The sequence below is a fragment of the Astyanax mexicanus genome, chromosome 18 (assembly GCF_023375975.1).
Source record: "Astyanax mexicanus isolate ESR-SI-001 chromosome 18, AstMex3_surface, whole genome shotgun sequence".
Classification (NCBI taxonomy): domain Eukaryota; kingdom Metazoa; phylum Chordata; class Actinopteri; order Characiformes; family Acestrorhamphidae; genus Astyanax; species Astyanax mexicanus.
Genome location: NC_064425.1, coordinates 29,445,750 through 29,457,957, shown reverse-complemented (window position 1 = coordinate 29,457,957; position 12,208 = coordinate 29,445,750). Strand labels below are relative to the sequence as shown.

Genomic DNA, 12,208 nt, shown 5'->3' with positions numbered 1-12,208 from the left:
ATCATGTACTTATTCTCTACAAAAACAATATGTACTTTAAATGTCTTCAGTTGCCAATGATGTACCGTATTTTTCGCACTATAAGGGGCACCGGATTATAAAGCGCACCATCAATATACGTCTATTTTCTGGTCTATTTTCATACATAACGCGCTGTTTCTCTCTTGAAAACTGTTTATTTGAGTGAGTAAAGCTACCTTAAGGTACTTTGTGTATAAACAGTATTTTTTGATAGTTGGCTAATGAGCACCAACAAATAGGTAGGATAGAGGAACCGACTGCAAAATGTATTGTGTGAACCTGCATGAATATAATAGAAATACATGCATTTCTTTAGTTCTCATTTCCTTCTTTCTAAATGTCAGGGCCCACTGAATTCTACCAATGAAGCGTGGAGCTACTTTGAGCTTGTTACTGGTGTAAAAATAGCAAATGGTGTAAAAATAAAAAAACAGTCTGGCTAGAAGCTGGCATTCTTTAGCGTCTCATGACATCAGGCAAGTCAGTGTAATGTAAGCATATCATCAACAGAAACTTTGATAGATTAATTTTTACCTTTGTGTCTGACTTTCCTCTTCAGACTGACCCTCTCAGCTCTGGTCGTGTCCTGCTCAGACATAAGGCTATGGAACCATCGCCGCCGCAGGTGCCTGATCTCTTGGTTGCGGGACATCAGCCACTGTGGTCCAGACCAGTCCTCCGGCTGGCTCCCTTGATGTCCTTTTATGCTCAACCGAGGACCCATCATCCCATACCTGGCCCTGATGGCAGGAGGCTCCAGAGCCCTGGGCGGTGAAGGCAGCGAGGGTGGTATGAGGAAACTGCTGCTACTTCCACGCTGAGATATCACCAGTCCAGACCTCTGCAGCAAGAGCACGCTTCCCGCCATGATGTAGGCCACGCCGAGGAACATGAACAGCAGCTGAGTCCGCCGCAAGAAGCGCTGAAGTCTGTAGAAGGGCTTTGCCATCTTTGCCTCTTGTTCCAATGGCAACGGACGGGCCGGACACAAGGGCCGGGGGTCCTACGGTGTCATGCTAGCATTGCGCTAACCCACAAAAGTGGGTGGGTGATGTAAGCTGTAATGATATATTTCCTCAAGGACTTCTTTACATTTACATTGTGCTTATGAACAGACCTGGGCGCCTGAGTCCTTCAGAACAGATTCTAGAGCAGAACTCCGTCTCTGCTTTGCTTCAGTGCAGAGGCATGTACCTGCACTAGAATTAAGCGAAGGCCAGGAAGCAGTATTCCATTTCTTGTTGACAGAAGTACCCGAGGCTGAGAATACTCCTCTTCAGACTCTTCCGTGGCTCCGGGTAGCTGGAGTGAAGAGAGAGAGAGAAAAAAAACGTAGTTAGTTACAAGTCAGGGCACATCTATTTCTTTTTATCCTCGATGATAAACCTGAGAGCTGGAGACCACAGGGAAAATATGGATGAGGCATGGGCAGGGCTGTACGAGTTTCTGGTTGTATGTCTCCATTAAGGTGAAGGGAAGTCTCCCTGGCTGTGCTGGCACCTCTACTCTATTTTCCTCACCTTCTTTATGGGAGCAGAGTGGCCTTATCTGAGAGGGATTTAGTCCAGCGGTCCTAACTTATCTCGGCCAGGCTGAGCTGCCATTAGTCCGCTTCTAGGTAGTCTAAGCACAAAAAGCATTTATAAATAAATGTGTGTCTAATTGCAATGCTAAATAGAGATAGATAAAGGTAAAGGTTACCAGGAACAATAAATAATGACTATAATAATACATTAATGTAAAGTATTGTACATTTGGAACAATCTCACAAATTTTCAATCATGTATAAGTCTAGTGAATTTGGTAGTCGACTAATCTGTCGATCATTTTTTTAGATCAATGATTATTTCTGCCATGCCAACCATCTTCCAGCTTCCAATGGGTACGGCTCCTGTTCCTAGATTTATCTAGAGTTTCAAAGTAATAGAAACAGCTGAACATGGGGTTTAAATGCCCTTTAAATGCCCAAAAGACAATTAAAGGAACTTTTGTTCCCGGTCAAAAGTGACCGCCATAGGAAATGAATGGGTAACCAGAATATATTCTTTCATCAGACAGAAAATATCCCCATACACACCACCCCAACTCACTCACTCACACACACCCTCACTCACACACACCCTCACTCACACACACACTCACTCACTCACACACTCATCTCATGTGGATGACATCAAGACCAGCTTCCAACTCTTTTCACCAGAGTTCATTGAGGGAATTATACTGGAGATGACAAACGGGGAAGCGTGTGTTTGGGGACACCTGAAGAGAAATCGACCTGGTAGACTTCCAAGCCTACATAGGTCTGTTGATTTTAGCAGGAGTATATCTCTCAAACAATGAGGCTACAAAAAGTGAAAAACAGGGAAATATGGAATAAAGATCTGGGCAGCAAGTGATGCCAGGAGCAGCTATGCCTGGAATATGCAGGTATACATGGGAAAACCCATGTAAGCTCTGTGCCCCTAGAGACAACAAAACAAGCCTGGGGTGCTGCAAATATGATGCCTATGTTTGCAAGGCCCACTCCGACCTGAGTGTCACATGCCACTCATGTGCATGAATTCACATGCACACACACACCTTTTTGAGTTTTGCCTTTGGTTTTCAATTTATTATTTATAACATTCATATTATATATTATATATATTATATATTATTCCTATTTGTACTTTCACTGCAGTTATCTTATGTATAATTCTATAAATTCAGCTTAAACTCTGCTTTGAGACATTGTTCACAGCTAAAAAAGTGTTGTATAAAAATTTGGTGGTAAAAAATGGTTTCTGTGCTAATTTAAGAGCCGTTAAAACTGACCGGTCAAATTTGACCAGGAACACTAAAGTAAGGGGCAGGAGGTGAACACGACAGGAGGGTTAAGGCAAGCTGTTAAGTTGTCAGCAAATTTGCAAACAAACACTGTCCAGCAGGACACAAATCAAACACTCAAAACAGAGGGCTATGGGAATCACTGGCAAGATGGCGGAACAAGTGACCCACAAATTTGAGCATTTCCTGCAAAAAAAAACAAACAATATAGACCATGATACCATAGTTGAATGTGTAGTTTCAATGTATTATGGCCATTTCTTCATAACAAGCACAAAAATCACTAGTAATTTGACTCATTGACTCTGTTCCAAAAGGAAGGGTTACACTCCAAAACAAGACGTAGGGCAGGGGTCGGCTATAGGTGTGAAACATGGCCCGTGAGGTTGTTTGAACTATAATGATAACGATAATGAAAAAATATTAATAATAAAATGCTTCTCTGGCGAGCTTTTATTTACATTCCTCCCCTGCCTCTCTGTTGTGCTCTGCATGACTTTAGTTTCCGATTGTTGTCCTTTTTACGCCCGTTCTTGGGCTCCCTATATCTGTACATGGGTGTTTTTTTCAGCCCGTGTCCCAATTCACTAGCCAGGGCAGCGTTAGTGTATTGAACCGCGACCCTGACGACACAGGTTCGATCCCGCGTAAGTAGCAGTGTGTTCATTTATTTATTTTTTTCCTTTCTTCTTGGGTTTACCTGCTTTAAGATCAACTGTTCTGCAAATGGGTTCAACAACCCTCTGGGCTGGAGAGCTACTAGCTACTCCATCCCATTATACACATATTCATTTTCTAAAACAGATTTTTTTTTTGTGGACCGCAACGTATTGGCTTGGAAAATATAAACTTAATTGCCGACCTCTGATGTAGGGGTACAACATAAAAATGGGATTGGGCCTAATACACCAGGTCTACTGGATGCATGACAATTCTCAGACAGCAAAAATCACTGGGCTGAATACCACACCCTCAGTGTAAGCTGCATCAAATTTTAAATCTTGGCGTGATTCTAGCCTGGTCTGAGTGCTACATTGCCAAAACCCTGGTTGCCATGTATAATATACAAACTGGCCTGAGCCACTTATGCCAACACCCCAGTTTTAATGAGTAATATGGGAATTGGCCGGTTGCTAAGTATAAACAACATTCGGCCCAAATCTTCATGGACAACACTGCATGCCCATTAGTCCTACTTGGGCTATCTGTACAAGTTAAAAGCCCTATTCGTCACTGGCCATTCTGGTTATTCATTTTATCTGGGTAGTTTTATTAATTCCTTCGTTTTCTCTTGATAAAGCACACAAGTAGCGTGCACCTATCAGCAGAATTCAGGTCTAGTAATTAGTCTATTAAACTAAACTTTGTTGATTAATTATACTGTACCAGCGATAATTAACTCCAGCGCACACATCCTCTGCAAATCCCATTTAAAGGGTGGCATTTTTCACAACCGAGCGACTTCTAAAAACCTAATCAGCCCATTATTTCGAATGCAGTGAGATTGCTTATATAAGCTGGAAAAGTTGAAAAAACAAATCTTGTAAGAGGCCTAATTGAAGTTAGGGGTGGGCTGTCTCCTGATGCCCCGCACTCCTGGCAATCAGTCGAGTCGAGCTGAGCGGCACGGCTCACTTTGTGGCCCACATTTCCTCTTAGTCTGTTTCATCTGAAATCTGTCTTCCGAGGCCCCGGCAGAGGCAAGCACGAGCCGAGCCCCGCGCTGATTAATTTTAAGGGCTAACAGTATAATCACCAGACTGCGTATGAATATGAATGCGCAGTCAGTTTAGTGCGTGAGATGAGAAGGAAAAGCTCGTCGAGCCCTCACAGATGGCGGAAGCTCCGAAAATTCCTCCTATTTTCCACGGCCTCACGTAATGCTTCCACCCCTGTTCATCCGGGTTTTCACACACTGTGCCTTTTACCAATCTTATTTCTGTTTCATACACGCCAGCAAGAATGCCCATCTTCTCTCTTAAGAGACTGGGAGAAAATCTTCCCCAGGGATAATTGGTCCCTGTGCGAGGATGCTTTAAAAAGCCGGCTCGGCTAACTAAACCCTGCTTTTGTCTCTTTAACCCCTCGCCTCTTGTTCCGGGCCCGGCTCTGGCAAGTGGCCCAGATCTGCATAAAGGCCGAGGATGCAGACGGGCGTTCTTGTCGACTCTGGGGGAAACCGTCGCTGCGAGCCTGCTGCGAATGCCAATCAGCCCCGAGATTCATTTTTCTGCAGCCCCAGAACACTGAGTGACTGGCAGCTGGCATTTTTTTTCCTTCACTGCCAGCACACACTCAGTAGCAGGAAGCAGCTTCTGACAGCTCTATCCTACCAAAGATGGAGATGACAAAACATGCATGAAATCAAAATAACACAGCCTTCACTGCCTTTCCACCTTCTTTATCACTCGGGGAAATCAGCGGGAGCCACGATACACTCAATCAAATCAGCCCTGTGCACAGAACGTTCGGAAATTTAGTCCCAAGTCACTCCTGACAGTTGAATAACTCAACCAGTGACCGGTTACCAGATTTGCTTCACAGATATTTAAGGACAGATGTAGGCAAATGTGCAGACACCCCAGTCCAGCCAAAATACCTACTATTTCCATTCATTTCAGAAGTAAAAAAAAAGATGTAAACATCAACTCTGCACAAAATATTAATGCATTTCAAGGTTTTAATAAACTGATGGCATGTTCACAATGTAAGACCTTCTCTTCAAATAATGCAGAGTTTTGAGGAAGGCTAAACATGTTTTAAAGTGCTCACTCATGATTGTCATCGTGTGTATCTGAGATATCTTTAACAAATGGCGGTTAAGGGGAAGTGTGGAAATAGGGGTGGGCGATATGAAAATATTTAATTGTATTATATACTCTACATATTTTTCTTTAGTACAACTTTGGTTCAAGTTTGATCTTTTTTTTTTGGTGTTTGAGTTCTCATCTTGTTGCTTCCATGTTGTGTCTATGAAATGTTCAGTAGGATCACATGACTAAACAAGCAATAGTATGTATTTAATGGGACAGTACATACTAAAAACACATTAGTAAGGGACTTAACAGAATTAACATGAGATCCTAAATTTAATTAATGATGAGGCTCATTTGGGATACCTAACTGGGTCTCAATAGTAATAATAATAATAATAATAATAATAATAACACATGTAGAACTATTGAACACCTCCGGAATGTAAACAAGAGGAAGATGGATGATCACAAGCCATCGAACAAAGATGAACTGCTTGAATTTTAACGCCATGAGTGGCATAAGGTAAGCCAAAAGCAGTGTGTAAGACTGGTGGAGAGCATGCCAAGACGATGTGATTAAACATCATGGTTATTCCAATAAATATTGAATTCTGGACTATTCCTGAGGTAAAACATTAGTATTGTTGTTGTTTCTAAATAAATATTTCTTGATGAGTATTTCTAATTTTTTGCAAATAAATACACTATATTAATAAAAATAAAAATTGGAATTTGGAAGAAATTATGTCAGTAGTTTACAGAATAAACTCAAACATATACCTATTGTCACACCTTAGCCTGTGTCTGTTTTTTCCTTGCTTTGGTTCCATGTGCTTCTGTCCTCTGTTTTCCTGTGTTTTGCTCCCAGCCATTCGCTCTTTTTAGAGCATAGGCCTTGATTAGTTATTGGTCCTGTCTCCACCCTAGCCATTAGTGTTGTCACCTTGTGTCTTCTTTGTAACCACACCCCCTTGTTACTAGTCCCAGGTGTTCCTCACCCTCCTTGTGTATTTAAGCCCCTTTGTTTCAGTGCTCCTTGTGGAGTATTTTGTGTGTTACCATGCTGTGTATATGTGTCATTTTTTTGTTTGTTTGTTTTTTTTACCCCCTGTGTTTCCTGCTATTGAGTTTCTTATTTGTTTAGTCTTTGTTCTTGTCTTTGTCAATAAACTTGTTTCCTGTGGTTGTTTTTGCTTTTTGCTTTATTTATCCATTTTTGTTATTAGAAAATTATACATGCATTTACGTCCACCCTCTCACTCCTCCGTTTGTGATGCCTATAAATAGTAAAGTCAGAGAAGCTGAACGTTTTGAAGTGATCTCTTTTTTTTTTTGTTCTGTATATATATATATCTTTATTTATGCACAACAAAATCCTAGATCTGTGGTAGAGATTTGGTAAAACAATTCAACATTTTGTTAATTCAAAGCATGGATGGTCTGTATTCGTTTAGGTGTTTGCAGGCAGTAAAATGATGGAATTATGGATGAGGTTATGCATAGACTCATTTATAACAAAATTAGCCATAGGGAAGGAATGCTCTTAATTAAACAATGACTTATATTAGAAAACTACTTATTTCATTGGGTTTTATAATTAAGAAAAGTATGGGATGTAATCCTTATTACAGCCGTATCTCTTCACTAGCTGCGCTGGTCCCCCCCTGCTGTTAAACATAATAAAATCACAAAGAAACAAATATGCTTCTGAATAATAATGCAGCGCCCAGGGCGGTTTTATTTTTCCGTTCACCAAACCTGACAACATGGGCAGTGCTTAATACTGCGCGATTTTCCTCCCCCTTTAGTCAGATACGTAGCAAAAGGAAAACAACTTTGGACTGTAATATCATGGCCCTGCTGGTTTCATCCCTGTTTCTACAGCAGGAACCCCACTGAGGAGGCCTGATTATCAGTTGGCAGCAGCAGCAGGGTGGTGCTGAGGGGTGCAGAGCTACGTGCCCATTTGTCTTTACTCGCTTCCTTTCCATCTTATCACCTTGTTTACACCACGGCCGCCTCACTTCCACCGCACAGGCTGATGGGTCTGACCCCTGACCCTTTTGTTTAGGTGCCAACAGTTCTTCCCTCTTCCCTCAGTGTGTGTGAGTCTAATGCAGCTATAGTCGTCCGCTCTAATGCCAGATTAATGAGGTTGTACTCCAAATTTGCAAGCCATTGAAAATGTAATACAAAATTGGAGTGGGGCACTGCTCTCCTGTAGTGCCATTTATGAATCCGCTTTGTACTTCTGTGCACAAAATTTGATTGAGTGTTTCTCAAAAAGTTCTTTATTACAGCAGAACAGCAGCTTACTGTGATTTGCCCATTACTCAGTGTAAAATACTGCTATTCTTAATCTATTTACAGACATAAAACGTATCGTTTATTCTTAAAAGAGTATATAATTTAGGCTATGAGTGGTCCAGTGGGCTAAGTGCTACCCATATGATCAGGAGATCGCAGGTTCGAATCCTGTTCATGTAGCTTGCCATCAGCTACCGGAGCCCTGAGAGAGCACAATTAGCCTTGCTCTCTCTGGGTGGGTAGATGGCGCTCCTTTCTCTCGTTACTCCAAAGGGTGATGTCGATCAGCACAAGGCGTCTGTGAGCTGATGTATCAGAACCGAGTCGCTGCGCTTTCCACTGTGATGCTACTCGGCACAGCAAGTATCGGAGGAGGCATGTGCTAGTCTTCACTCCTGGTGTTACGGCATCGCTAGTGATAAGGGGGAGACCCAAAGAATGGGTTGGGTATTTGGCCTTGTAAATTGGGGAGAAAATGGGATAAAGATTAGAAAATTCAGAAAACATAGGGATACTGGTTGTAGGATCTGCTGTCAAAGTGCCCATGATAAAGACGGATTATATAAAACACTTAAGAGAGCAATGTCAGAAGTATTTGGACGAGCATTGTCCTGCTGGAATAGCGCACCAGAGTGTGCATTCCGAAAAAGTAGGACCATTAGTTGCAGGAATTCATTGACGTAATGTAGGACTTATAAAGTACTTATGAGGAAAGACTAGTGGTATGAATCTGCACCCCACACCATTACACCAAAACTGAGTAACCTGGTTGAGACAGCACCAAAAGGAGTATGTTGGCGACCACTGTCCTGTTAATATAGTGCACTGGATTGTGTGCTCAGGTTCAGGTTCAAGTAAGGGACACTGCTTTCAGTACCACACAAGCATCGTAACATTGAGCGGTCAAAGTGCCTGTCATGAGGACAATAATATCGAGTGTAATTTATTTTTGGGAACGTCCATAATAAGCCTGGCTCAATTATTACACAATTGCTTTATCACAATCTTTCTATACCAGGGTGTGACAAGACACTCATCTCACGAGGTGGGATGAGACGAGACACCATATTTGTCAAACCTAATACAGACTGTGTAGTCCAAAACCTCCATTCCTGTCAATGGACAATCTCCAGCTTAGGGCTACACCCCCTAGCATGCATCTGTCTCTATCACGTGTTTGGACTCAATCAATTCCCTTTGATAGCTCTATTCAGACCTATTTAGGCAACCTATGACCAAATATCAACGAGTTGTCTAAGCGTGTGCCCTTGATTTTGCATCGTTCAGCAGTTTAAGCCACAAAAATGGGAATGTTTGAGTGGGTAGTATAAAACACTGTCATAAAAAAATCCTTAAACATTTAGTTTCCAAAAAAAAATTGAATAGTCTCCAAAAGACCTTAAAAAAGAATTAATTATATGAGGACTAAACCAGGTTCAGCCTGTTTACTGGTAAAGGACTGCCTTGTTGTATGCCACTGATGTCTTTTTACACTAAAGTGCACAATTATAGGGCTCATTCTTTGCTCATAGAGCGTTCTTTTCCTCCACATTCAATAAAAGCTCAACTGGATGTCTTTAACATTTAGTACAGACATATCTCCGCATTGTTTTTTATATTTTTCTTTTACCCCAATGGCCATTCTGTCACTTTCTCTGCCCGACGGCGCACGCCGCAGTGGGACGGCAGACATATGAAAGGTGACCTGCTGCTCTGATGGCCTGCAGTGACCCCAATCTGTCTTCCTTCACTCGGAAAATGGTTCTAGGCCAACTCCAAAAACAGAGCGCAGAGCATAACATTTTAGAGATTAGGCTTTCAATCAGCGGGACTATAATAACGATTTGAACCATTTCTCCTCCTCAGAGCAACAACAACAATCTGCAGAACAGTTTGGCGTGTTGTTTAGATCTTAAAAAAAACACAAGTAGTTCTGTAAGACCGATTGATGAAAAACGTTGTGAAGGAAATGGCTCATATTACTCGGGAGGTCCTGTAATTGCAGATCAGCCATTCTGTATGATGATGTAACTCTGCTCTTTTCTGGACACTGGCAGAGTCTGAATTAACCTACTCATATCAAAGAGAATCAAGGACAATCTCTGAAAGTAGCCCGCAGCTGTCTGGTCAGCGTTTTATCTGTTTTTTATATAACTGTGAAAGGGCAGGAGCAGTCTGAGGAGTCTAGTCTGTGACTGATTTACAATCATTGAGGCCAATTTCCGGAGACAGTCCATGAAAAAGCAAGCGAGCTCCTGCATTAGGAGAACATAAGTCTCGGAGAACATAAGCCTGCGTTGCCTAATGCAGATTACATTATGCACGAGGAAAGGACAAACATGACGTCAATGTGTGCGTGAGCTTTTTTGCCTATGTTATAATTCTTTTTCATTTGAATGTAGAACATTAGTATAGCATGATATAGCAGATGGTAGCAGCAGTTCTAGAACACTGGACGACTGCAGGTTTACTAAAACAAATAGACTAACGCTAAAGATAGAGACCAGAAGCCAACAGCTTTACAGAAAAAGTAGCTTTTTTTAAATACTACACTGTAAAACCTGACGAGTTAAGTAAACTCAAATGATTTGAGGAAACCGAATTAAGGAAAAATTTAATAACTCAAACAACTTGAGCATAAATTATTTTCTAAAATAAGTGTCAATAATGCACATTATCATTATTATATAGAATTGAGTAAATCAAGTGACTAACCATGTTCACAGTGTAATTGTTAGTTTATTTAAGTATTTTGGACTCTAGTGTGCACTATAAACCCTAATAAGTTAAGTCTACTGAAACCATTTTTTAGGTAATTCATTGCCTCAAATAAATTAAGTTTTCAAAACTCACTTTTCTATTATTAGTTATAATACTGTGTGGAGTTAAACATTAATTCTCAAAATCATTAATTCACATAAATGAGCTATAGAGTGAACAGTATTGAGAGCACGGCCAACACAGAGAATTACTGTAGCTCAGAAAATGCAAATGATGCTTGTTCTTACAGCCTAAAACAACACAGAGAACAAGCAGCTAATCATGATATATGATCTACAAGTTTATCTAATGTAGTTTAGGGGGGAATCACTACACACTGATGGTGAGTATTAGTCAGAAACTGTTGGACACACCCAGTATGCAAATAGATTGTGCCAGAAGCCAATGGAAAAGAAGCTGTTAAAGGCATAAGACCAAACTCAGTTATTATACGTTGGTTCAACACAAAGATCTTCGTTTAAATGAATATAATAGTTGTGTCAACTCATTAAAATGAAGTATGTCTGTTTAACAAACTTAAATTCACTGTTTTTACACAACTCCAGCAAATCAAGTTGAGCTAACTCATCACAACTATTAAAGTAAAATGAATAGGTTTTAGTTATGAAAAACTTCCTATCAAACAGCATCAACTTATTTCATTTGAGGAAACCGATTGCCTTAAATGATTTAAATTACACTAACTCAAATCAAACACTTGAAACAAAAAACTTAACTTAATCTTACTCAGTGTTGCCTTTGCCTGCTGGAGTAGTTAAACAAGGTATTTTGTGACTCTGAAATTATGTGGAAGTGTATTTACGTTTATATTCACTGTTGTATTAAATAATTATTATTAAAACCCTTTATTTTCCCTAAAATTGCCATTGTGCCTTATGTATGAATTGTACAGTTTTCAGTTAGGTATTAAGGAGCAGTAAAGCCATTCCACTAAAGTGCAGCGTTATACAGGAGTTTTAGTTCAGTTCTCCTGATTTGAATCTGGAGCAGCAACAGCTTTAGCCGCTGAGGCTCGAGACCATGACAAAATTACGATATATATTAGGGGTGTCACGATTTCGATATTTCATCGAAATCGATCTTAATTTTGTCATGGTCTCGAGCCTCGAAGTCAAAAAGAGGACAGACGATCCCTCCCTCTAAGCTACGCAAACAAGTGCGCGCTACGCAAATGGCGCAGCACACTGTAGCCGACGCCGCGGACATTGTGACTGCTCAAAGAGCAGCTCTTTCTCCAGAGAATGTGGACATTCTCATCTTCTTAAAGAAAAACTTGAAAATATAAAAATAACAGTTGTTTTGTCTAGCCTCAAATATGTTAGTAGTTTTGGTACCTTAAGGAGCATCTTTCTCTCAGATAAAGTTAATAATATATCTTTGTTAAAGATAAAAACCTGTCATTCTCAGGGACCAAGTTTTATTTTTCATGTTTAACTGTTATTGTAGATAGATAAAGTTCAGTTTGTTGAGGCTTTAATTGTTCTATTATTTTGTACATGACTGTTCCTGTATTT

General features: G+C 40.6%; 1 protein-coding gene across 2 annotated transcripts in view; it reads right to left on the bottom strand.

Moving 5' to 3' along the window:
* LOC103045140 (WSC domain-containing protein 1) overlaps positions 1–12,208 on the bottom strand; it is a 52,689-nt gene that overhangs the window by 25,702 nt on the left and 14,779 nt on the right. For both annotated transcript variants that reach the window (XM_022681094.2, XM_049466996.1), the window contains exon 2: positions 556–1,323. In XM_022681094.2, coding sequence (XP_022536815.2) covers positions 556–970 — 415 coding nt within the window. In that variant the 5' untranslated portion in view covers positions 971–1,323. The remainder of the gene's footprint in view (positions 1–555; positions 1,324–12,208) is intronic.